Genomic DNA, 27,711 nt, shown 5'->3' with positions numbered 1-27,711 from the left:
CATTTTAGTAGCAGGTAATTTTTGAAGGGTAAAAGGATAAGGTGACATATATTCCATGTAGAGGATAACCATTCCTTAAAGGGATTTTTATGGTGAATATTAACCATCTTGTGAACACTTAAAAACAAAGCTATATAAACAAACATCAGGCTTCGATCTTTAAATAAGTACAGCCATGTGAACTGTGCTGCAGTGCTTAATAAACAACATAAGGTTGAGCGCTGCATGCATTTCCAGCAGCATTTTGACTACTTTTAAGATGCAATTAATATAAATATAATCTACATACCCCTCTGGAATCAGGACGATAGTGATGACCCTTCATTTTAAAATCACAGGCATTTCTCTCTTTAGGTAAAGGAAAACCTCCCTTAGTTGATTGTGGTAGTGTACCCTTAATACTCTTTGCAGGCCAGCCACTAGTGGACAACATCACACACTCACTCACACTCTCACTCACTCACTCACTCTCTGAACACAACTCATCCCATACATTTGTGGCAAGACTTGTTCTGACAGCTTAGTAACTATTCAGGGATATTATGGTAGGTAATAGCTTTAAGAATAAGCTATACTTTATCCATTCCCAATGTATTGCACCTTATGCCAAATAATGCATGGAAAATCCATCATTCCAGAGTTGACTTAGATATTCAAATGATTTATGATTAAGCAAATTTGCCTTTTTGGTCTATTCATGCTCAGAGCTGTGCATCAATAATGCTAATTTGAGTTAACATATGTGTACGCAGGGGGCCATTTTGACAACTATGCTGGCTACCAGAAATTTCTCAGGTACGTTTATTGAGCTCCAAATCCTTATGTTCTTTACGTTTTGGTATCTGCTTAATGCAACCAGGCTGTAATTAGAATTAGTTTAGTACAGTCAAGGTCTTTGCTACTGTGGAGTATGTAAAGTATAGTGTATAAAAGTTATTTCTTTTTTGCAGTGATCAGAGCAGAAATTACTCGCTGCTGTAGATTAAACTAAAGGGTCACATTGAGCTTTTTGTAAGATACTGGTGGTAGTTGTAATAATTTGATGCAATGTCTGTTTTTTTCCCTTATTGTGAAGGGGGAGGGTTTTTTTCATTCTTATTTGTAGAATCCTATCAAAGAGCCCAGAAAATATTCCAGGTAGGAAGAGAAAAATTGCAAATGCTAAGGATAAATGTGCAAATTGAAATATGGTCAAAGAATAATATTTTAAAAGTTAAATTACATAGTAGAAGAGGGGTTGAATATGCAAAACTAAAATACATTTCTAAACTTTACAGACATAAGTTTTATGTTCTTATCTTATATAAAAAGCAACCTTATAGTACATATTTTGCTACTTTTCCAGTAATATATCAAATCAAGTTTACTTCTAATACCATTCCTATTTGTTTGGGTTTCTTAATACTAATAAACACATGATAGTTCGTTACTCTTTTACCTCTGTCTCGTTCTCGAGCATCATATTATAGCAACATAAGAGTACTTTCTGCATATGAAATAATAGCTGTACCCTTGGCTGAATAGGTCCAAGGTGTTTGTTAGCCCAGGGCACAGTTATAATTTTGTCTTAATTAGGGACGCCCTCAAAATATTGTGTTATGCTTACATTTATAGTTACATATTTAAAGTTTTCAATGAAAGAGAAAAGAAGAAATACCAAAAATAAAATAGCTATAAATTTCTGAAAGGGAAATTTGTAAAAGTGTTAAAGCCTTTCTTTCCCTTCATTCCTCCGATTGCCTACACTTCTCTGCCTTCTTGTTTTCTTCCTTCCCCCCACCCATCTACTCCTCTCCCTGCTGATTAGCCAGACTCTTGTCCCCCAAATAGCTATGATATATTTTTGTTTACATTGTGTTTCCATTCTTATTTAGAAGGGAGGAGCTAGGAACCTCCCAATGTAAACCTCAATATTTGAGAATTATTCTGGCAACCTTCATCCTAACCAGACATTGTTAATGCATATAAGACACCCATAAACAGGAGTGCAGGCATTTGAATAACTTAGGGTGAATTCTTCAGTAACTTTGCAACATCCTGTCTCTGTCTGAGGTAATTCTGTTGCAATATATTTAATTAACAGATAAAAATACTATAGTGTATTGGGCATGTTTTGAAGAATAATAAGCATCAAAGCATCCAAAAATAAACAAGCTACAGCAGGATGCAAGTGCCCTTCTTTGTTAGGTTCCCCTATTTAATATACAGCTGTAACATGTAAAACCATCGTTAGGGATTGTAAATTATATTTGGTTAATGTTTAATGAATTGCCAGTAACTTTCAATTTCCTTTAAGAGTTGAACAAAATGCTGTAGTCTAAGACTGAGTATCTTGTCAAAAATGGATTATCTTAAAATATAAAGCATGTGTATCATTTCTAATCATTCTCCATAATCATTGTTTCACATACATCATATGTAAGGTCTAACACCTCTCTGAAGAACAAGAATGTCATAGTCCTTTAAAAATATTATTTCAGAATGTCTCGGCATGGTGATCAAAGACTTTTTCATCCATCATTTCAGTGGTTAATTTAAGACGTACCTGCACTTGAGATGACATTTTAGTTTTTGAGTTATTCATTGAATTTCATTGAACGCATGCTTTTTAAGGTTGTTTGTCCATAACAATGTGTTTATAAAGTGTTTTATTTTTCCTTTTCTTTCTTCCTTTTATGTGGAATGTGTGTTTCTTGTGAGGTAAGACCCTCAGCAACTGAAAGAAACATCTTTTTTGTACCTCCTAAGCAAAATTGCCATCTGCCCTGAATCTCACTAATCTCTGCATGTTGTCACAATTCCATTTCTTCTCAGTTTGCCTTCTGGCTTATTAGCAGTGCCTTCGGATTTATTTATAACAATTGCTTTTTAGTTGTGGGAAATCAGCATGGTCAAATTTTTCATTGTTAGCTTACTTTAGAATATGCTTTGCTACTGCAGTTTTTGATTCGCATACAGTGTCCTTGCTTACACAAAATGCTTTTAAATAGTATTAGAATTATATCACAAGCCAACAAAAAAGGCAAAAGATTCGTAGCTAAAGCTGGTGCTAACACTTCTTTAAACAGTTGTGTGTGGTTATTGCAGTGTGCAAAGTACAGGATATATACTGCGCTTGTTCTGGGCATGAAGCTCCTGTTAATGTACAGGACTGAAGTATAGAATATGTCCCATAATATTAAATATCACATACCAGTCTCATACAAGAAACCTTTCCAGGGACACATCCCCTTACATGCTAGCAATCCTACAGGCACAATGGGAGGGGTAATGGCTGTTACAACCTTCATTATGACTCTCTTGTTGTTTTGTTTTATTTAATTTTTATTTTAAAAATTGTTTCCAAAACATGTAAAAGATTTTAAACATAAAACATAAATAGTTCATCTTATGACAAGCAACTTGTAAGAATTATATTTTTTCAATAGGTGGTGTGTTTTTTTAGGTCTCTTAGTATAAAATAACCTGTGAAGCCAATAAACTTCTAATTTTCTTTTCTTTCCTGTAGCTTGAAAATAGCCATTTTCTGCTAAATTAGTTTAAGACTTTGATGCTCTTCCTATCTGATTAATTGTACAGAGGTAGGGCCCAAAACCCAATCAAGAATCAAGGGCCATTGTGCTAGGTGCTGTACCTACATTTAACAAAAAGGCAGTCTTTAGTCCAAAGAGTTAAAAGTATAACACCAGCATATTTTAAATATAACACATGCATTTCCACATATAAAAATATTATGCATTACTCTTCCTTAGCACAGGTGGAGATACTTTGTGTCAACTTTAGCTTGAAATAAATTTTTATGAATGAAATTTTTCTGCTCCTGAAAAATAGGGGTTTATGATGGGCAGCAGTGACACAGTGTTAACAGTGGTCTGAGTGGATCTGCTATCCTAACTGGTAAAGTGATTTTGAGGAGTTTTACTAGATTATAGAAGATAACCTTAACTTCAGCTCTAGTTAAAGTTCCAATATCCTTTTAACAAATGTGAAAGACACTTTAATGAAGATTTGTTCTTTTCTGCACAGTTTCTATGGTTATATAGTCCATCATGTTTACGGTAGAACCACAATAATATGAGCACTTGACCCAGACACAGCAGGTGAATAATACATGGACACAGAAATATATATGAGGCAGAAGCTTTATCTTCATTAACTTAACCAAGAGAAATGGTGGTACCCCAGCAAACTGGCTGAAACTAGACTAATGCTGTTCCCAACAGAATAAGCCCTCCTTCCGCCAGTCAAATGAAGGGGCCTTTCTGAAATGTCTTTGCTCCCTACTATCCTTCTTCATGTTCAGGATAATGGTCCAGATGAGTAATGTTTCAAGCTGTGCAAGACAGTGAAGCCAACTCCCCATCCCCAGCAACACCAAGAGTCAGGTCCAAAGTCTTCCAAACCCTCCATTTCTTTGCACTTTTGTCCTCAGCAACTGCCTCTCTGTGTAACAAGGAGAAATGGCTGCAAACTCCCCTTTAAAAATTTGTGAACAAATGGCAGCCCAATGGCTTACCCACAGCCACTTAGTCACCTTATGTCACCACCAGCTATAACAGCATGGACAAGACCTAGAGGTTGCAACTCCTAACTCACCTCTGCAGCCTTCAGCTCTTCTTCTGTTCCTCATCCTGGGTATCTTGCTATGTGAAGAGAGCACCAGGAATTGGTCACCTGTCTCCAGAAGTAGTACTAATACTCCAAATCAAAGGAACAGGGAGTCAGTAATGTGTCTTTGAGTCCACTGAACTAGGTGGACGACTACAGGCTGGGATTCACGGCCATTTCCAACCTCTATATTCCCCTCCACTCCACCATAACCCTACATAGATCGCAGGCACCCCTAGGAGTCAAGGCTCTAGGGTCTCTCTCCCCTGGGTTGGCTTGGCCACAGCCCCAGTGCCAACTAGCAAGGTGGGCATTTGTATCTATCACCAAAAAGCTAATCTCTCCCCATTTCTGAGCAAAAATGTAATAGTAAAAGGCTATAATCTTTACAAAATACAGTGGAATCACAATTAGCCAATCTAATTGTGACCAGGGCCAGACTGGATAACTAAAAAATTAGATAAACTAGAATGGGGAATGGGTGGCAGGGCTCCAGTTGTGAGTCCTGGGCAGCGGGGCTCCGACTGTAAGCACGACAGTCAGGAGCCCCAGCCTCCCAGGGCTGTCAGCCCAAGTCCTGCTGCTGTCAGTGCCGGGCAACTGGTGGTTCAGTTAATACAGAGAGCCACATAATAAAGGCTTGGTTAAATGGGGTTCTACTGTATTCTGCATTGTATTTCCTAGGAGTACATATTCACTCATAAATAAAGCAAAACAGTAAATGACAGCCACATTTTGTGATTTGTTATTCTTGATATTTTTGGCTGTGACCCTGCAAGCATTTACCTATGTGAATAATTCAGTTGAATTCAGTGCATCTACTCATACAGTTAGAGTTATATGTGTAAGCCTTTGCCAATTCATGGTTTTTGTGTGTTTACTTATATGCTAATGCACACATTTTAGAAACTTATAGTAGGACTCTCAATGTGAAATAATGAGGTTCTATTGGATATGGCAGTGCCTAATGCAGCTCGATGTAGATCTTGACAAAATCAAGGTAGCAAATCTAAGAAAAGTGCTACTGCAGCCTTATGTCCAGTAGTCTGGGATTTGTAAATATTCCATTTCCTAAATGTAAAGCAGCAGAAGGAGGAACTAAAAACAGAAAGTGCTTGCTTTGCTTCAGACCTGATGGACTTTATTGATAACCTGCTGACATTGAATTTATTCTCTCATTTTACAGCAGCAAAAAGTTTACTAAAAAAACCTGATGGAGTCAAGGTAAGTTAAACAAATGCACCAAACTATATATCTCATTCAGCCTTCTTTTCCTTGTACCATTCCAACTTCTATTGACTTTGCGATTGGAAATAACTACATCTCGTCTTCATAGGTTGTGTTAAGAAATGGTTCTCACTGTATATTTGAAGCTCAAAATAATGTGTCAGAAAAGAAATAACTGAAAAACTGTACCATATTTCAAACAAGGTTAGGAAAAATGCTGACAAGGGAATATTTTCCTTGCTTTTTAATAAAGGATAATCCTGTCATTAGTGATTCACTGTATTTTTAGCTGTTTAATATAAATGAGACTTTGGTCGTGGGTGTGTTAGCTTGATGGAACGTCAGAAGCTTACTGGTAGTTTGGGTCACACATGAAGTACATTCTACCAGGGGTACTTGGCAGAAGTCCAGGGGTTTAAGATCTCAGTGAATAAGCTCATCCTGACAGACCTTGGTAAGAATGGGAACATTTTGGCAACTTTCATAGATGATTTAGAGTTCCTATTTTCATATTACCAGGTCCCGTGGGAGGAGAGATGCTTCACAAATGAATGTTCTAGATAGATACTTTGAAAAATAGCCAGGAAAAAAATCTCTGAGCATTGAAAAATGTTTTATTTCTTTTTCTCAGAGGATTCCTGAAGACTAAATAAAGCACCCCAGCTTTCCTTAGATAATGCAAAGTTTCTTCTCTTCTCAGTTCTGCCTCATTTCTCAGCAGTGTGTCTTTGACCTGAATTTTAGTTTTCTGTTTAAACCTCCTTTTCTTTAACAGAGTGCTACTTACTTAAATACTCAATTCACAGCAGATTTGTCCTTTACTCACTTACACACACACACACACACACACACACATTCTCTCACACTTAAAAATGTTAAGGCTCTTAAAATGAATCCATTGTAGCCTGATGTTACACAAAGTCAAATAATGGGCATTTTAGAGAGGATGAAGAAGCACGTCATTCTGTATGATTAGGTCATTGCAATACAGATTCCTTAACACGTCTTTGTGGAATGCAGGAATTTTATGTGCTCCAGTCAGGCTAGTATTTTTATAAATACCATTCTTCCTACAGGTTTATAATGGCATCTGCTGTATCTCCTTTTTGATAGCAATGTTGCTGAGAATTATCCTTGATGGTTTGCTAATATTACACTTGTTGGGATCTGATACTTGCGGTTTTCAGGACATTTCAGTTTTTTACCATTTTCCTGCTCAGTTATGTGAAGCAAGGGGGGAAATGTTTACCTGCGTGGGAGTCTGTTTTCAGCATTTTTCTCATGTAGAAACTTCCCCCTACAAAAAAAAAGTATTTCCTTCTCTACTGCAGCTTAGGCTGTCTTTTTGAAAACAAAAATATACTGTACTCCATGCATTGATATTTTCAATCCAACCAGTCACATTTTCTTCTTTTCCTTTTCTCTCTGACTGGTCAATTCAGAAAAGGAAGTCCAGTTCGAGTGTTCAAATGATGGTGAGGATCTTTATCTGCCAGATTTTTCCTCCTGTGAAACATTCACACTTAGAAATCAAATAATTGCATTTAATCTGTTAACATAACTTGAGAAGCTACAAGACCTTTAACATGAAAACTTGTGACTTCTAAGCCAAGAAGTGCTATCTGCCATCTGTAATTAATTGTTCCACAATTCTTTAAAGCAAGATTTTTAGCTATAGAAATATAAATACAAAAAAGTAGATGTAACATTGGCCAATGCAGCTGTCCTTTAGTACACTAAAAAATTTATGGAAGACTGTTTAAACAAATACAATTTTTTTTAATCTCCTTGTATTAAAAACGAATAACATAAAAATAATAAATGGATAGTAATAAGTGTAATGAAGACATTACCCTCTGTGTAGTTATTTACATAGAAACTTAAAAAAAAATTAAAATTGCAATACTTGGGAAATTGCTAGAGCTTTTACCCATATAGTATGAATATGGTTCAACATCAGGAATCCATTAAGAGATACCTCTCTACCCCTGCTGCTCCTTCTGTAAAAATATATATATATATATAAATAAATTCCAGCTTTAACTGAGTACATATCCAGTATTTAGGACATTTTAAGGTGATTTTCAAAACCCTGATTTGTATATTTTTATTGTCCCTTGAAATCAAATGGAAGGATGGTTGTTTATTTTCTTTTTGGGAATGTTGTACTTTTAGAATCAAAGAATAAGGTTAGTGTCATTTGACTCACATCAGGATGTCAAGCTACAAGCACAGGCCACAGCAGACATGCCGCCTTCCTTCCCTTCTCCAGTCCCCCAACCAACCTCCTTCCTAGTCCAGAGCCTCATCCCAAGACGACCTCAACCTCTAACTCAGATCCCCCATCTTGAGAACCAATACATAGACTCCCTTCCCCCAGCACCAGAGTCCCCAGGCAGGCAGTGACTATCCTCCTGTTTAACGGGCATTGATTCTGAATTCTGGGATGATGGTGGTGATCCTGGCGAGGCAGCTTACTCACTGGTGACATTTCACCGTGCCTCTGTACTGCAGATCCAGGTAGAAGGGAGCAAATGTTCCACTTCCTCCAACTGTCACGGGCAAGCAGACTTCCCCTTGAAAAGCAGAAAATACCTGTCTGGTAAATGGCTTATATCATCATCTAGCTGGATACAATGTTTCATGCAAGAGAACAGTTCATTTTAATATAAAAGTACAGGCCATTTACCAGATAGGGTGGGATATTTTCAGCATCCCAAACATACTGCGTGCCAGCTCTTACAGTCTGCTGAAACACCACACAGAATGCTTGGAGCAGTGGTTCTCAAAGCCGGTCCACAGCTTGTTATGGGAAAGCCCCTGGCGGACTGGGCCAGTTTGTTTACCTGCCGTGGCCACAGGTTCGGCCGATCGCAGCTCCCACTGGCCACGGTTCACCGCTGAGGGCCAATGGGGGCAGCGGGAAGCAGCGCGGGCCAAGAAATGAGCTGATCACTCTTCCCGCAGCCCCCATTGGCCTGAAGAGGCAAACCGCAGCCAGTGGGAGCCGCAATCAGCTGAACCTGCAGACGCGGCAGGTAAACAAACCGACCCGGCCGCCATGGGCTTTCCCATAACAAGCGGCGTACCGGCTTTGAGAACCACTGGCTTGGAGGATTTAGATCCCGAGACACAGTTTTATACAATTTTTTATAAAATATATAAAAAACATTAATACTCAGGATTGTATGGCCCTGCCCAACTGTTTGCTCTGAGAGAGTGAGTGAGAGGGTTGTTATAAAGTTAAAAGGTGTTTCCTGGCAACCACAATTTTAGTTTAAAAAAAATTTCCTTCCTGACAACAAGTAGAAGTATACCAATTTAGAATAATTTTCCATAATCACTTAATCATTTGGTATGAAAATGCTGAATTTCTTTTTTAATAGTTTCCCCTTTCTGTTAAAATAAATGCAATAAAGGTGATTTAAAATATTTAAAACCTACCATTTCTCTTTAAGTTTGGAAGTGTTTAGCCAAGCTGTGCTCACACTGATGAAATAACTTGACTATGCAATATATTATCTCTTTTTCATTTGTACTAATGTAAATTCTGTATTTGTGATGTACCATTAATAGGCTTGAATATATATTCTTCCAGTTCTCAGTGGTAGTGGAATGAATGTTGTTGTTTGTTTTTTATAGGATTTTGACCAGGGGAGTATGGGCTCAATCCTGCTCTCCTTACTCAGGCAAAATTCTCTTTGAAATTTGGTTATCCTTTGTCTGTTATGTGTTCCATGACGAGCACTTCTGTGGTGTGTTATTTGATTTCTGATGTTGCTGATTAGGACTGTGTGAAGTCTGTTGAAACTTTCATTCCCTCCCTCATATTTACTTTGTATGTGTTCATTGCTTCGTTCTTTTACTCTTTGATTACTTCTTTCTTGATGGCCAAACTGTCAATGAATATTCATTTTTGGTTGTACAACTTGGGAGAGTGATTTTTCTCTTGTTACAAGAGAAAAAGAATATGATTGTCCATTGTTGTGTGTACTGTTGTTATTCCATAATCTATGTAGTCTTACTTTAAAAAAAAACAAAAACATTTCCTTGAATTCAGTGGGTTTTTTTCCCTGAGTAAGGAATGCAGGTAGTAACATTTTCTGTCATTAATTGTTCTTTACTACACCCCTGTAAGGTAAAGTGCTGGCCAAGATTGTCCCTAATGTAGAGACACTGCCCTGCTTGGCATGTGTCTTTCAGTATCTTAGAGGATAAATCGAACTCCTGTGCAAGCCCATTTTGCACCAGAGCAATGTGTCTGTATTAGGGATTTCCATCATCTTAACTACGTGGATTTAGTTACAGTAGAACAGAGTTCCCTAGTCTAGACATGTCCTAACTAAGACGTTGGCTATGTTTCACATTTGCTCTGATTCCAGCAAGTGATGGTCAGCCACCAGTGCAAACATCTCCGGTGAAATCCTGGCACAATTAAAATCAATGCTACAGCAGCTTCCGTTGATTTCAGTGGGGTCATGATTTCACCCCTAGGGCACATTTGCCCAAATAACGCTTACTCAGCAGCTTTATCAGTCTGTACTAGGGATTGCACTAGTGCAGAGGTAGAATTGGGTGAAATCTGAAGTGTAGACATGGCCTAAATATCATTAACTCCATCTCACAAAGAGGTTAAGTGATTTACCTAAGGCCATGGAGGGATTGATGAGCTGAAAGTAGAACTCAGAAATTCTTGGCTCTCAGCCCAGTGCTCGAACCATTAGTCTAGGGGTAGGCTAATATATGTCATTATACTCTCTGGTAAATATTATTCAGGTCTTCAACATTTTGGATTTCCTAAAGACTTTTATATAAGAAAAATATTCCCCAACAGCCTGACTGACACAAAGGGCTTGACTTTTGGTTTTTAAATGTGGTAGTTAATTTTACTTTAATACTGACAAAATGTCCATCAGTGAAAGAAGAGAAGTCTGGATTTGCATTATTGTATTTCTGTCCCATTTAATGTTTACGTTTTCAGTACCAGAGTAATGACACAGTGGAGCGGTAGAGGTTCTGTACCCGACAGATAGAAATGATGCCAACCCTGTATGCGATAGCCTACCTTACATTTTGCTGCTTTGACCTGCTGCAGTTTTAAGTAGAACTGATCAAAAATATTTTTTAAAAATCCTAGTAATTTTAATTGGAAATAGTTTGACAGCAACCGAATCCAACAAGCTTTGGTTATAATTGAAACCAGCTTTCCAGTTGGTATTAATACTTTATTTGGGGCTTGATATTTAAAATCTCTTCAGTTTTGCAACCACAGTGATATTTACCTACCTGATTGTACAGGTGCAGTTATGGAAGGTGGGTTTTAAAAATGGGTATAAGAATCAGAGAAATTTATATTAATTGCTAAGTCTTACGTAGAGAGAGAGAAAGAAAGAGAAGGGAATAATTTTTTTTAAACAGATAAAAGCCCAGTCCTTCAAAGACTTACATGTTTTGAAGTCATTGAGACTACTCCCATATATAACTGTTTGCAGGATCAGGGCCAAAAATAGTAGTGTTGAGAAGCTACTGTACAGGAAGTTATACTCTTAATTTAGGCTCTGTGGTCTGAAAGGCCAATGTACAGTAAACAAAAGGTATTACTGCAGGCGCAGCCAGATTGGAAAATGATAGTATTGAGGTTTTTTAAAACAAACAAATTAGTTTATTTCATTTAATGAAAATGAAATGTGTATGTTTTTCATTTGAAATACTAAATGCTTAATTGAAAAAAATCTCAAAGTGAATATACCTGTACATATTCTGACCTCAATGACACCCATATAAATCTGGAGTTACCAATTTCCATGGAGTAATTCCAGATTTATATGGGTGTAAATGACACATACATTTGACCCACTGAAGATTCCTTCCATGGAAAACAAAATGACATTTAACCTAGTGACACCCTCCTAGAAATAAAGTGAAATGATGGTATATTAATTAACACTGTTGCATGATCGTAAACTGGTGAATAAATCACAATGGAAATGTAGGCATTTTCTTTCTTAAAGCCATATTAATTGTGAATTCCTATTACCTGGTTATAGCCACTATTAAAAAATTCTTTATTCACTAAGAGTCAGAGCTGAAACTGCGTATGCTTTATATAGAACTTCCTTAAGCAAGTCCAAAATACTGTCACTAGCGTCTTTGGGAGAAGCTATAGCCAGTTATCAAATCTGTTGTCAGTGTTCTTTTCAAGTTCATAAGCTGACCTTTCTGTGACTCTTTATTTCGCTATCTATATCTGTATATAGATATTCTATATAGAGAGATATAGATATGCTAGCTACCAAGAATTCTAAGGCTTGTCTGTTTCTATTTTCTGCATACCTACAGATAAACAACAAAACCAACGTGGTAACCAGCCCCAAAGAAAATATTCCTACCCCGGCGCTGGTATACCTGGAATCTTCCTTTTCGCCCTATCTTTAAGTTCTTTACTGTTTTCTGTTTGTTTTTTCTTTTTTTTGCCTTTATTCTTTTTGTTTTCTAAACATTTGGAACAATTTTTCTCTTTCTTGTTGTTTGTACTTTTTGTTTTCTTTTTGTGAGAAAGTCCATTGTGAAGCAACATGTTTATAAAATAGAAAACGTGACACGAAAGCTGGATGTGGTAGTGTGGTAGCATTAGTAGCGATAGTTTAATTTTTTGCATGCAGTGTAAGAAAGTGAATAGAATGCGCTTGATGTTGCCCTTAGCTCTTCATCTGATGGTTGTTTCAGTGCTTTTAAATGCTGACTTATTTTTTAAATTGTACCTATTATCTTTTCTTTTGCCTTAATGCAAGTTTTGACATCAAGGAGAGCTAACAGGATTATTGCTAGGCAACAACAACATAGACCTTATTCAGATTTTCATTCCCCCTGTTCTCTGACAACCCAGCAGGACTTTGCAAGGCTTCACTTACTGGGATCAAGAGGCACCTTAGTCCTATAAAGCTTTTTGTATAGTACCACTTTAAATCTGCAGTAGGCGTTACTCAGTAATAAGTTCTGCTGGGGGAATATTACTAAACAGTAGGACAACGTACATGAATATTCTATGTCACAATCTTGCTTCTGTTGGTAAGTCACATTTCTTAAGAATATGCTATGGAGGAAGGCTTACGAACACACATGCTACTATTTAATTACCTAAATTTAAGCAGTATTACTTCTCATGTACTTTGGTACATAGCTCTGAAGAAATGCTTCTGCTTTTTAATATAAACATAAGGACAAATTCTGCCCATAGATTTGTATGTGCAGCTCCCATGAAAGCCTGTATTAAGTCAAGTAATTTCAGAGGAGTAGTTTACAGGTTTTATGGTATGTACATGAGTCCTCAACTCCATCAAGTATTCCCAGACCTCTGTGAGTGCATTAAAAAGTTACAGTTGCTGCAGCTTGTTCCTGTGCCAGCTAACTGGCATTTTATGGGAAGCAAGAGGGGAGTTAAACTTTGAAATGGCATCAGGAACTTCCATCATAGTTGGTATCTCTGCTGTTCAAATGGGCAACAGACTGGATATAACCCCTGTACTTCCAAACACCGTTTGTGTTTAGAGGTACCCAAATCTTTCTGAATCTGCTCAGCCCATCTTTATTTTGATTTGTGTTCATTTTTGCTATAGTAATAAGCATACACTATTTTTTAAATTAAAATAGTTCACCATTTTTGAGCTAAAGCAGGGTCAGACAAAAAGGGACAATGTATCTGATAGGAGACATTGTGAAACACGGTGCCTCTTCAGCTGCCTCCCCAGAGCTTCAAAGCCCTGTGTGTGTGTTGATCATGAATAAGGTCTTTGCATGCCGCTGCAATAGGTAAGGTAGCCTACCTTGCTGGCTTGCCAGTGGAGGAATCTTTATTAGAGACATTGTTTCATCTTTTGGCAGCAGTTAACATTTGCTTTAGCTCTTGTCACTGTTTAGCACTTGTCTGCTGGCTCTTCTCGTGCTCCCTCACACTAATGTGAATGTATTTACCAATGGGAACTGTTTTTCTCTTTATTTTGTTCTCACTCAGGAGCCCCAAACTACAGTAATCCACAACCCTGATGGAAATAAGGTATTCAGAAAGAATCAGCTCCATCTTGCTTTTCCAAAGTGCACATTTCATCCACTATTCTAAGCCAGAATGTGCCCATTACCCAGAGCTTAGTAAGGAAAATCTCATTCCTGGATCTGTTGCACCTGGTGCCTCTTGGGCCTAATTCATCTGTGGCTCATTCCCACTGAATGCTTTCTGCCTGGCTGCTGGCTCCCTCAGCTCCTGTGGATGTCTGTAGGCGATGAGAGCACTCAGCACCCTGAGGAATCAGGTCCATGGTGTGTTGTACATCTCTTGCTTCAGGCAAGAACTTTCAGTTCTCAAAAAAACAAAGGAACATTGTGTTCAGACAGAGTATAGTGAGGTTATTTTTAAGACTTATGTATGAAGCTTTCACTAAAGATGAAGGCATATTTTGAGCGGTTTCCATCTGCTGTTTCTCAGCATGCTTATGCATCATACTGTGACATGTCTTCTGCATGGAACTTTTGACTTATTCCATAACATCATCTTGCAGTTTCAAAAGAAGCTAACACTGGAAGTGACAAGAAGCTCTTTTGAATTCATAAATCTTGATTTGATGCGTTTTTCTCATTGATTTTCTTCTGTGTGCTGTGATGGTTGTGTTTGGTGTCTGGTTTCTATAACGTGGTAATTTTTTCTCCCTGTGTGGACTTGAAAAGGGTTAGGGAATATTGTCGTTTGTGATTCATGTTCCTAGTTTTCATATGCAGATTTCACTTATTTAAACAGATTTAAATGGGTATGCTGAGAACTTAAAGTTCCCTAAGATTGTTGTCACATTTATCTAGTGTAATTACTTGTGATCGCTCAACACTGTATTTGCAAAGGATTGAGTCTGAGTGGAAAATATCAGATGCAGGCATTTCACAAGCATAGAAAAAGTGTTAACTGTGCATATTGTAGTCATATCTCTTCTTCGTTTGATTATTTATTTTATACTTTGTGAGTAAGAATAAGTTGTGATGCTCATTTCACTCCTGTACCAACTACTCTCTGCACCCCTGGTCCATATTTCATCTCCCATGTTTTATTAATAGGCAGTGTTCCGCCAGTATTTTAATTTTAGTCAAATCTTTACTAAAGCCCAGCAAAGGGAAACAAAAAACCAAAACACTGGAGCTCTTTGGCATGACTACATCTACTTGACTTTATTATATATTCATAGCAATTTAGATATTTTATATCCCAAAAAGTCATAACATGGACAGGAAAACCACTAATGGGGAAAGTTACTGTTAAATTTCATTATCTGCAAAAACAAATATTTTTGCATGACAACTGGAGTGGATGCTTCCATATTACTGGCCACATCTCTTGTGTGAGCTTGTGCATGATGTTTCCTGCTTGTATGTGTGCGGTTTTTATTTTCTTCTAGATACTATATATGATAGAGCATGGTATGTCCATTGTGTGAAGTGAATAGTCTAACACCATTCACAATAGGAAAAGCATGATGGTTTATTTAGCTTGGTTTGTATGTGTGGATTGATTAGTAGTTTGTTTATTGATGAATATAATTTTGTTCTTTTACATTTGAATAATACATTAACCATTCCGAAACTTTTCTTTGACTTGTCATTGTGAAATCATAGTAGACAAAAGGACACTGTTAGGGTATTTGGGATTTTTCATTTAATTAATTAATATGTATAGTAACTCTTTGGAAGCTTGAAACAAATCCAATTTTTCCCCCTCTGTCTCAGAAGTAAACTGGCTTGTTATGGGTATTTTTACTCTTGCGTTTTTTGCTGCTGACTTTTTCTTTTTTTATTTGCAACAAAGCATTTATTTTTAAAAATCATAAAGAATAGATCTTCTACAAAAAAAAATAGGAGAAAAAGAGTAGGTCAGATTTTTTGCCTACTAGCTTTGACAGTGTCCTTTTAAGTGTGCTCCCTAATTTTTCACATTTCTAATATCTTATAAAAATTGTGATAAGTAGCCTTGCCTTTTAACATTGCAAAAATTTCAATACAACTGTCTGATGGACAAGTCATTCCTTTGTGTGGCTGGTTGGTTAAAGAATATTTCTTCAAAGATACTTTAGATTATCTAGGAGCATTGTTGTGGGCCTCTCCAGTAACTTTGCTCTCGCTTTCAAAATTTTTGGCACAAGGAGAGTATAAAAATATAATCATGGATTTGACCCAATTCTTATTGAAATCAATGGGAGTCAGTTTATTGCATCAGTTCTTATATCAGCAGAAGAATTACTGTAAATTGTGAAATGCAGCATTCTCCTTACTTTATACTTAAAAGCTCAAATGGAATGACTTATTTTACACAGTTGATATTCACTAAGCTTAAAATAGCAAGTTCTAATATTTGGCTGACGTAATTCATATAACAGTTCAGACATCCTTTGTCTAATAGAAAGTGGGGGGAAAAAACAACAACAACAAGCTAACTCATTTTCCTGAAGATATTTTTATATTTCCCCATACATTCCTTGGACATTCAAAAACTAGACAGCCAGAAATACGTTTAATAAAAATGTTCCCTTTTGAAATGGATGGAAATTATTGACATTTAGTTTCAGGTACAAACATCTCAATCCCTGTGGCCATTTGTTTGTGAATTACATCCACATAGCCTGCTTCAAGGCTTTGCATGATCTGTACAATACCAAGTGTAATTTTCATAGGTGCATGAATAATATGCTGGGTCACTTTATGCATTTCACTTGTATTTACTTCTCAACAGGAGTCAACAGAAAGTTCCAATACGACTATTGAAGATGAAGATGTGAAAGGTATGATTAACAGTTGGAAAGGCAAAATCATGGCTACATGCATATATTTCAGTAGGTTTTATTAACTTTTGTTAATATGTCAGATGGAGGGAGTTCCTAAGTAATCCAAGGAGAACATATTATTATTTTTGAAAATCATGTTTGTTGCTGAAGTTCTATATGTTAAGTTCTGACTTTGATAGTCTGACTTTGATAGTCTAACTTTTACATGTACCATTTCTGTAGCATTTTGGAATAAGGAAGTTTCTCATTTAAAATTATAGTTATGGCAGTAGTAAGTGTAGATTTAAAAACTAATAACATTTAATATTATTTTAAATTTCATTTTGTATATGATAATTTGCATTTTTTGTTTGCTTGCTTCATGTGTTCTTAATGCATTTTTTCAGATCAGCATTTATAAAACATTTCTGTTCAGATGCCAGTGTTTTTTTGTGCTTCTCTTGTATTCTGGCCCTATAATTGTCTTAACTTCAGTCACTTTTTTCTTTCCTTTTCAATTTTCTGCACAATAACCTTCTTAACTTTGTAATCTTTTGGGGGGGGTAGTTTTTTTTCTTTTTTTGAATTCTATGCTGTGACATTATTCATTCTTATTTTAATAACATTTGGTGGGTTTAAAACCAGTATATTCAGCTTGTGTATTATATGTTTCATACAAGACATTGGTTTTTAGCTTTAAGTACAAAATTTTAGCTCTAGTGGATCCACAAAACAGAGACAGGAATAAGAAGGGACATGATGAAAAATAAGAGGGGAAGTGGTAAGAAAAAGAGAGATTTCTCAGTTAATTAACCATTAGAGCAGGGGTAAGCAACCTATGGCACTCACACTGCTCAGGTCCGGGAGGCAGGGCCGGCTCCAGAGCCCAGCGGGGCAAGCACCCGCCTGGGGCGGCCCTTTCCCGGGGGGGGGCGGCAGGCTGGGCCGGCGGACCTGCCACAGTCATGCCTGCGGGAGGTCCACTGGAGCCCCGGGAGCAGCGGACCTGCCGCAGGCATGACTGCGGAGGGGACGCTCGGCCGGCAGCTCCAGTGGACCTCCCGCAGGCATGACTGCAGACGGTTCGCTGGTCCCGCGGCTCGGCTGGACCTCCCGCAGGCATGACTGCGGCAGCTCAACCGGAGCCGCCGGACCAGCGAACCGCCCGCAGCTGCGGGAGGTCCAGCCGAGCCGCACGACCAGCGGACCCTCCGCAGTCATGCCCGCGGGAGGTCCGCTGCTCCTGCGGCTCGGGGGCGCCTCCCGGGCATGACTGCTTGGGGCGGCCAAATTTGTAGCGCCGCCCCTGCCGGGAGGCTCTGCATTTTAATTTAATTTTAAATGAAGCTTAAATGAAGTTTCTTAAACATTTTAAAAACATTATTTATTTTACATACAACAATAGTTTAGTTATATATTATAGACTTATAGAAAGAGACCTTCCAAAAACGTTAAAACGTATTACTGGCACGCAAAACCTTAAATTAGAGTGAATAAATGAAGACTCGGCACACCACTTCTGACAGGTTGCCCACCTCTGCATTAGAGTGTTGGGCAGGTTTTGCGCTGTACTATACTAGAAGTGTTATGTCTGTGGCTATCACTATTAACGTGTTTATTAGCAGAAATATGCATGAAAATATAGATTCTAAGATGCTAGAGTTTTCAATAGCTTCAAGACTGTGAGAGAACATTTTAGAATATGAAACCGATTCAGTGGATGCAGTTGCTCAAATCATGTTTGGTAAACTGTTGTTTTATTTCTGGATAGTGGAGCATGCAATATCCTTGCTTGATAAAGTAACTGGTGTTGTCAGAGTAAGGGTATGGCTACACTTGCGAGTTGCAGCGCTGGTGGAGGCTTTCCAGCACTGCAATTAGTAAGTGGCCACACCTGCAGGGCACTTCCAGCGCTGCAACTCCCTGGCTGCAGCGCTGGCCGTACACCTCACTCAGCATGGGGAATAAGGATTGCAGCGCTGGTCATCAAGTGTGGCCACACACCAGCGCTGTTATTGGCCTCCAGGGTATAAGGGTGTATCCCAGATGCTTTTAACTAAATTACTCCCTTTGTTTTATGATGAACCTCGGGAGCTGCTCTACCAGAGCTGCTTATCAGCTCCTCTTTGCTGTGATCAATCTGTGAACAATCAAATGAGATCCTCCTCCCTGCATGATTCACAGGGGTTGAGTGTTTGCATTTTGCTTGACCAGCAGCGAGAAAAGGAGTCATTCACAGGGGTTGAGTGTTTGCTTTGCTTGAGAGAAACGGGGGGAGGGGGCAGAGGGGGGAAAGAGGGTATGTTGGATGCAGGCTGTTTGCAGTTAACAGTAAGGGGGTGGGAAAATTCTGATTTTGCACAGTCAGTTCCAAAAATCCACTCTCCCCCCGCCCTCCCCCCGGTCCCTGTCACACTGCCCCACACCCCCCTCTTTTGAAAAGCACGTTGCTACCACTTGAATGCTGGGATAGCTGCCCATAATTCATCACTCCCAACAGCGCTGCAAATGTGGCCACACTGCAGCGCTGGTAGCTGTGAGTGTGGCCACACACCAGCGCTGGCCCTGCACAGCTGGACGACCAGCGCTGCAACTACCAGCGCTGCAGATTTGTAAATGTAGCCATACCCTTAGGGACAGATAATGTAATGCTTTAGGACTCATGAGTATCTCCAAGTCAGAAATGTAATAAGAAATACAAGATAAGATAATTCTTTAGTAGGACACTCCATTGTTTATGAGCTGGCATTCAAATGAACATCAGTAACCTGGTGATATCCTATATATTGTCTATTTTAGACAGTGTTCTTTTGCTTAATGAGGTATATAGCTTCTGTTTCACTTTTATTTTGTGTGCTATAAAATCTTATCCCAAGGTTCAAGTAACAATGTTCTCCTGCTAAGCAGTGTTGTCTGGTTTGGTATATTGTCACTTCAACAGGATCATTCATCTCAAACAGATAGATAGATAGAAATACCTATGTAGTCTCCAGAGGAAAAACTTAGTTATAAAAAAAGAGGATGATGACAGGTCCATCAGTGCCCAGTCCCTGAAATATTGTGGAATTGATGGAATGAAGTGTAACAACCTGATACTAACAGATAATCCCAGCCCCATGTCCCATGAGGAAGGGGGGAACATAAACATAAGGTGCCTGTCCATATAACCTGGGGTAAATTTCCTCCACTATCCAAATGGTACTGATTAACTAAGTAACTTTCTTTCCTTTCCTTTCTTACGTGCTTTGAGCAATGAATTACTTTAAACATCAACATTGTTAACTATCATTGGAGTTAGCTCCCACTGAAAGGAATGAGGCACTTCAGAGCAATTGTTTCAGGCTCCCTGCAAATGCAGGAAGACAATTGGTTAAGCTCACCTTCATGTACTGAAGGTTTTCTGTGCAAATGTAATAGCTAGACACATTTTTTTCCTCAATGAAAGCTGATCCTCTGGAGAAAAATGGGAGGACTGTCTGCTGCCTAACTTTCTGGCTAATCCTTCATGCCTTTCTTCCCCACCCACCCCCCAAGGGGTGTGCTCCACCGTTAAAGGTAAGGTTACACACCTACCTTAAAAATGTAATTGGAACTATCCAGCATTCACAGCTGCCTGAATATATTAGGCTGAACTCAATGAATTACCACCCGCTGTGCAAAGCAGATGGAACTATCCAAGCTTAAGGATGCTTCTTGTCCCACCCTTTAGAAAGTCCTGCTTACTTCCTCTTCCTATCACCAACACTCAGTTCACGCAAAATAGCATTCCAATATTTCTAAGTAAATCCCAGGGAACATGTGTGGTGCTATTATATAACTACTCCTCTACAAGTCCCATGAAATATATGACACTTACCTGATGACTCCAAGGTATTTTGGTTCCTGCAAGTTCTTGTGATTGTGATCTCACCAGCCCAGTTCCTCTCAAACAGGTATTACCGAAAGCCTCATCAGAAGGCCTAATAAACAAATGGGCAATGAAGCAGTCAAACCTTTATTTAATTTTTCCTTTTATTTAAGTAAAAGGCTATCAGAAGAACACCTGGCACAGTGTGCGATCACACCTTTTACAGCACAATCTCATTATTAATATTTTTGTTCCTAATTACTGAGCAAAAGAATAATGGGGAAACTATTTTTAAACAGCCAGTTAATCTTGACATTTCAAAATCAGGCACTGGAGATGATCACAATTAAATAGCTCTATGTAACTTCGTGCAAATTCAAAAATAAGCCAGTTTGCAAGCTTTCATCCACATATTAATGTACCTAAATATTTCACATTCTCTGCTTTGAAAGACAGTTAAACAAATTTCTCTGAAAAATACTGGTTAGTTCCAACAAACCATGCATTGCTTTTTCCTCCAAAGCAGCAGAGAGTCGGAAAGTGAGATTTAGAATTTCTTCTCAAATTTAATTTAAATTTAATTTAATGAAATTTAATTTTGGAAAGCATTGTCATTTGCAGTAAGGTAAGTTTGGGGTGTTTTTGTTTGTTTTTTTGATCCAGACTGTTGGTGCAGTTCCTCTGATTCCCCATTACTATCAAAAATGAATAAATTTGGAAATATTTAGAACACTGTGGCAATGTAAATGCTTCCATTATTTCCTGCAGGTGCTTTGGATCCATTTATTGTAGTCATTTACAGTGTAAATGAACCATTAGATTTGTTTAGGGCAGGGCAGGGATTTTCTATAGTGTGTTTGTACAGTAATCAACACAATAGGGCTTCAATCCCAATTGGAGCTTTTGGATGCTACTGTAGTATAAATATTTGCTTTTAATATAGTGTGTGTGTGCGGGGAGGGGAATAAACTATCCAGAATTAACCACAGATGCAGTAGAAGCTCAAAATCATATTCATAATTATACACTGCTCTGTTAGTTCCACTGAACAAGTTGACACTTGAAGAGACCTTTTCAGACTCAAAATGTGTGCATTAAAATGCAGTTCACTTTGCTCTTTGCCTATGTTCAACACTTCATTGACTTTCATTTTGCTGTGCACTATTCATGGGGATGTCACAGGAAGGCAGTAGACACCTCCCCCAGAGGCCTGGATAATACATGAGTTCCTTCTTCACCTAGGCCCAAAAGTTTGCTGCTCAAATTCCTTAATTGATGATTCCAGGACAACTGCATTCCAAAAATGTGGCACAGGGCAAAGGTCGTAGCCATTCCAAAACCACTGGAAGATTTTAAGAGCTATTGACCCATCTCTCTCCGTTGTGTTACATACAAGCTTATGATTCTGAGAGACTGATTCTGATGCACATCAGTGAGGCTATCGAGCCACAACTGCCCTTTGTTCAGGCTGATTTCAGACAAGGAGAAATTAATGTAAGGCAAACCCGTAAACAGACCAGGGCTGTTCACTCAGCTACAAAGACTCACCCCTCCAGCAGAGCCTTCAGTGACTCATCTCAAAAGCATGCTGGGGCAATGCAACTACACCAACTTATCCCTCAAAGCAGAGCCTGCAGTGACTCATCACTCAGGCATGCCTATCCCTGAGCAGGGCCTAGGTCAAATTACCCCCCAGGCACAGGTATTTCACTCTCTCTGCAAGTTAGGGTATGTCTACACTGCCAACGTTACAGTGCAGCCGCAGCAGCACTGTGACATGGGCAGTGTAGACACATTTTATTGTCGAAGGAGAACTCTCCCAGCAATTAAAAAAAAAAAAACACCTTGAACGAGCGATGGTAGCTTTATCACTGAGAGCCAGGTTCCTGGCGATAAAGCACTGTCTATACTGGCGCTTTTCAGCACTAAAACTTTTGTCCCTCGGGAGTGTTTTTTCACACACCTGAATGACTAAAGTTTTAGCGCTGAAAGTGGCAGTGTAGACACAGCCTTAATCTGTTCAACAGCACCACTCAGCTAGGAACTCTCCTGCTGCCTCACAGTGTTACAGGTGCCCTAAGGTTCGAGCTTGCCTTCAATCCTGTCCCTGTTTCTGCCCCAGTCTTGCCCAAGCCTTGTTCCAGCCCACTTCAGACTGTCTGTACCCTATTCCAACCTTGCTCAGCCATGTTTCTGACCCGTTCCAGCCCTGCACCCGCCTTCTTCCTCCTAGACCATTGGACTGACTCCAGCCCTGCTTCGACCTACATCTGGACTCCGACTATAATCCTGATTTGGCTTATCTACCGACTCTGACCCCAGTTCTTATCCATGGTCTGTCCGTGGATCCTGGTTTAACATTGCCCTCAGCTGGTCCTGACTCTGCGTCCAGCTTTGACTCTTGGTACCCGTCCTCAACCACCACTCCAACCACCAGGCCTGACTGCCTAGATCCTGACAGGTGGTGCACCTAAGATCAAGTCATTCACCTAACACAAGATATTGAACATGCCTTTGCGCCATTCTGGCAGACTTGTCAGCTGCATTCAATACTGTCTAGCATGTGGGGCTAATCACTAAGTTTCTGCAGACTATTTCCTGTAAGCCTATTGTGTAGTTCATCATGGAAATAACAAAATGGAGCTTCATCTTGCAAGCTGGAGACTGTCATTTGGCTTTGGAGTCTTCGTAATGCACTCTTGCAAGGATCCATTCTAGTGCCTCTCCTGGTCAACATATATACTTATGACCTACCAACATGGGTAGTAATCTACTAAATATCGAAGAGTGATTCAGCAGGGACATGAACGCTCTGGCTACTTAGCTTCATCAGTGGAGACTTGCACTAAATGAATCTTAAGAAGGTGGCTGCAACCTTCCATCTGAATAATTGCCTGGCCAATTGGCCCCTTACAGTTTGTGTTGAGGATCGTTCACTCCCTTTCCAACCAGAGGTCACTAATTTAGCAGTCAAATTGGACCTCGGCCTAACATACCAGTCCCATTTAGAACATTTAAAGTAAAAGTTTACTTCCTGCACTGCCTTGATCCAGAGGCTAGCAAGAACAGCCTGGAGGCCGAGGCAGATGTTTTACTCACCTCAGTCCTGGGCTGGTATTCTCGCATCAGTGGAGTAGAATGCAACAGTTTGGGGCAGAAGTTGGCATATGCATCTCATTGATTCGGAGATGAACACAACCACACATATCATTAGTGGTTGTCTTTGCCGTACTTTAACATCCGATTTATATGCAGTGGCACATATAGCTCCCATAAAACTGTGGAGGATTATGATGAATGAAAACAACCTGCTGAATACAAATCTGACAACAGGTACAAATAAGCAACCCATACTTCCTATCAGAAGATCTACCCACTTCCAGAAGAAAACACCTACACCTGTGTCAGGGTTCCTTCCCCACTCTGAACTCTAGGGTACAGATGTGGGGCCTCACATGAAAGACCCCCTACGCTTATTTTTACCAGCTTAGGTTAAAAACTTTCCCAAGGCACAAATTCCACCTTGCCTTGAACTGTATGCTGCCACCACCAAGTGATTTAGACAAAGAATCAGGGAAAGGACCACTTGGTGTCCTATTCCCCCAAAATATTCTCCCCAAGCCCTGCATCCCCTTTCCTGGGGAAGGCTTGAGAATAATATCCTCACCAATTAGTAAAGGTGAACACAGACCCAAACCCTTGGATCTTAAGAACAATGAAAAATCAATCGGGTTCTTAAAAGAAAAATTTTAATGTAAAAATCACTTCTGTAAAATCAGAGGATTTCCCCTCTAGGCAAAACTTTAAAGTTACAAAAACAGAGATAAACCTCCTTCTTAGCACAGGGAAAATTCACAAGCTAAAACAAAAGATAAACTAACGCATTTCTTTGCTATTACTTAGTATTTCTGCAGTATTAGATGCTTAGTTTAGATATTTCCTGGGAAGGCTTGAGAATAATGTACCAACCAAATAGGTAGAGAAAGTGAGCACAGACCAGACCCTTGGGTTTTTAGGACACTAAAAACCAATCAGGTTCTTAAAAACAGAACTTTATTATAAAGAAAAAAGTAAAAGAAACACCTCTGTAAAATCAGGATGGAAGATAAGATAATTTTACAGGGTAGTAAGACACAGAGGATTCCTCTCTAGGCAAAACTTTAGATTTACAAAAAACAGGAATAAACCTCCCTGGGAGGGGAAAATTCTTAGCATAGGGAAAATGTCTCATGCTGCCAGCCCAGTGCCCATCTCAGATGAACAATGGCACATTAGGGCCAAATGCTATTTCTTCATAGAATGGCAGCTACTCTGGAACAGAAAGGCAGGCGTGTTGGCAAACTTCAGAAGCACTGATTTAGATCTACTTATTTGCGACCTTAGATGTAGATCATGGACTAGTCTTAACAGACTGCTGAGAGGAGAAGGCAGAGTGGCTGCCACAATGCAGAAATTTGGTTTAGCCCAATCCTCAGAGTGTGACTGTGGTATAGTGTCTTAGCCCAATCTTCACCATCTGATTGTGTGGTAGGGATGCAGATGGTCACGCACATGGTGTAGAAGAGTACAGTTAGAAGATTGGAGGATGGACATCATACTACCCTTGATGCAGTAGTCAGAGATGGCTGAACAATCTAGTTATCGACTTGTAATGCAGAATAGAGAAGTTCCTTTTGCCCTGTTATTTCAGGAACCAGTATAGCTACAGAAAATTCCCAATTGTACAGTTTTGCTTAGTATGTCACTGTCCACTTGAAAATAAAGAAGAGGCTTGAATGAAGTACTATAGTTAGATTTTGTTTTTAATAGTCTCACTGTTTCCAAAAGAGAGAGATCCCTGAAAAAAGTTGTTGGGTTAATACAGATGATACAAGTTGGTCATCACATGACATTAAATGTGAATAAAAAACAAAGCCCCATGTTTTTCTATGTAGGTCTTGGGGTGTTTCATATGTCTGTAGCACACAGAACAAGTGTATGAGGGCACGGTAGGTATGTAGGGAAGAGCTGGCAAAGAAAGGGCAGTATGGAAAAAGGCCATAAAAATACTCTTGAACTTCAGCAGAAGGCATGTTCAAAAAAGGAAAATTCTCACTTCCATGATGTCACTTGTCAAATTGTTCTCCTGGCCTATGTAGTTTTATTGTTTTTGCTTTAGTCATGATAAAAAAAAATACTTGCAGAGACTATGGGAATTATAGTAGATAGTCCAGTAGGAGAGATTTTAGAAAGCCAAAATTAACACTTAATTTTGGAATAGGTTAAATCCATTTTCCTGAAGTGTGGTTTTGCTTCTGTAAAAAGTGTATTATGGAGTCCCCATTTTTCATTTACTTCCATGCCAAATATGTATGCAATGTTGTTATAGCTGTGTTGGTAACAGGATATTAGAAAGACAAGGTGGCTCTCAAATATCCACTTTGCCTCTCTAATACCAAATATGTTTGTTTTAGGAAAAAAATGCATCTTTTTTACTTGTAACTCTCAGCCTTGAAAATGAACCTGAAAATCAAGGTTAGTTATTTTCTTCTCAGGCAACATCACCAGTAAGAAAATTATCTCATCAGTGGTGCTTGTGGAACCTCATTGCCTTCAAGAAGACAATGAGATCCCCTAAGTATAACTTGTTAGCACTAGAATTGGAACTTAGAAAACAATTGTGCTGATGATTTGTAAGAAGGAATATAATCCATTCTCTCCCAGATGAATCTGTAGCTCGCTCACTCTTAGCTGTGTTGACTTTGCAGGTAAAACACAGGAAACAAAGTACTAAGAAGTTATTAGTCATTGAAGGCAACAGATACAATTCTGTATGCACATGGAGCAGATGTAAAACCTAACAAGATGTGCCTTTTTCACATAGCAACTTTTCAGACTACAATGAGATTCCAAAAATGCAGATGACTTGATACTAGCTGTACCAGTAAATGGGATCTTGGGAAGTTTGTTACAGTTAATCCCTCACTTGTCAAGGGAGTGATAGTCCTAATCAAAACCAGGGCAAATGTCCTCAGAGTTTCACTGAATACTAGATTGTGACTGTAAAGCCACAACCACTCAGTAGGAGAGGCAGGGATGTGCATTGCCCTAGCATGAGGCATTATAGACTTTGTTGAGTACCCATGGGAGGGTGACCCCTCCTACTATCTTGGAACGGTTTCACCATGTGTACTCCTTATGCCTGCTCAGCTGTGTTAACACTGACTATTGTTCTCTCCACTCCTTTTTTCCACTACATCTGCAGAGACTAGAACTGCTCAAGTGGTTCATAGGGCTTATGCTGGCCCTCTGCACTTGGGTAAATTTTTTCATTCATTGTACGAGGGGTGGTGAGCAGATTTCCTGTGCTCTCTTCCTCTCAGTTTCACACACATGCAGAGCTAGTTACAATCTAATTGTAGATTATGCTTTTTAGTAGTATATGATCTAGAACTAACTTTAATTAAGTCACTGATGTTGCCTTCTGTTCCCAAAATTTCAGTGTGTGATTTACCTTGACTCGAGCATATTTCAGGTATATTAGCAACCAGTAACTTCTCAGTTTAAATAACAGCATAATGATAATGATTTCAGTTAATGGAAAGCAATAGCTTGAAGAACAATTAAGTTTATCTGCAACTGATGTGAAGAAAAATAGTTGCAGTGTAATTTACTTTTATTTGTAATATCCTCCTTCAAACCATCCTGTGTAGTTTAGCAACTAACCTCATTAACTATATAATTTAATTATAGTTGAGCCTCTGCACTATTAGAAATAATGCCATGTTTATGATTAGAGATAATACCATATAATACGCCCATATTTTCTTGGGTTTATAATTTAGCTATAAAAGTTTGTTTGAAATTTAGCTCATCCAGGAATGTAGTTATCAGAGAACGTAAATAAAAAAATGTTTTGCTTAAGATTGTTTATTTGGTTGTTTAATATCAAAATTAACAAACGTTTATATACCCTTTATACTCACAGTTTCCTGATAGGAAGGATAATAACAATACATGTCTGAATTAGAAGAGAGAGTGGTCCTGCTCCTGGTTCTGCTACAGAGCAGTTAACAAATGCAACAGAAACTAAGCAGCAAAATTGTTGGGCAGAGCAGCAAGGGCTTGATAGCTGTTTATTTTTTAAGCTGTCCTGTCCTTGGAATGGTCTCCATTGCGCCTGCTCCCATAGAAGTCAAGCCCTAGATGCCTATCATCTGTGTCCTGGTTAAATTAAAGAGAAAAGTGGAAAATTGG

The 27,711-nt window shown here is 38.8% G+C and overlaps 1 protein-coding gene across 13 annotated transcripts in view; it reads left to right on the top strand.

Annotated features, from left to right (window-relative positions):
* CAMK2D (calcium/calmodulin dependent protein kinase II delta) overlaps positions 1–27,711 on the top strand; it is a 278,028-nt gene that overhangs the window by 195,426 nt on the left and 54,891 nt on the right. For 3 of the 13 annotated variants that reach the window (XM_045017931.1, XM_045017924.1, XM_045017933.1), the window contains 5 exons: positions 753–795; positions 5,795–5,832; positions 12,175–12,234; positions 13,847–13,888; positions 16,598–16,646. In XM_045017931.1, the coding sequence (XP_044873866.1) occupies positions 753–795; positions 5,795–5,832; positions 12,175–12,234; positions 13,847–13,888; positions 16,598–16,646 (232 nt within the window). Of the gene's footprint in view, positions 1–752; positions 796–5,794; positions 5,833–7,277; positions 7,311–12,174; positions 12,235–13,846; positions 13,889–16,597; positions 16,647–27,711 lie in introns of all 13 variants that reach the window. The other 10 variants (XM_045017932.1, XM_045017922.1, XM_045017927.1 and 7 more) reach the window with 7 other exon arrangements.

This window comes from Mauremys mutica, chromosome 5, assembly GCF_020497125.1.
Source record: "Mauremys mutica isolate MM-2020 ecotype Southern chromosome 5, ASM2049712v1, whole genome shotgun sequence".
In the NCBI taxonomy this organism is placed as follows: domain Eukaryota; kingdom Metazoa; phylum Chordata; order Testudines; family Geoemydidae; genus Mauremys; species Mauremys mutica.
This window is presented reverse-complemented; position numbering and strand designations above follow the sequence as displayed.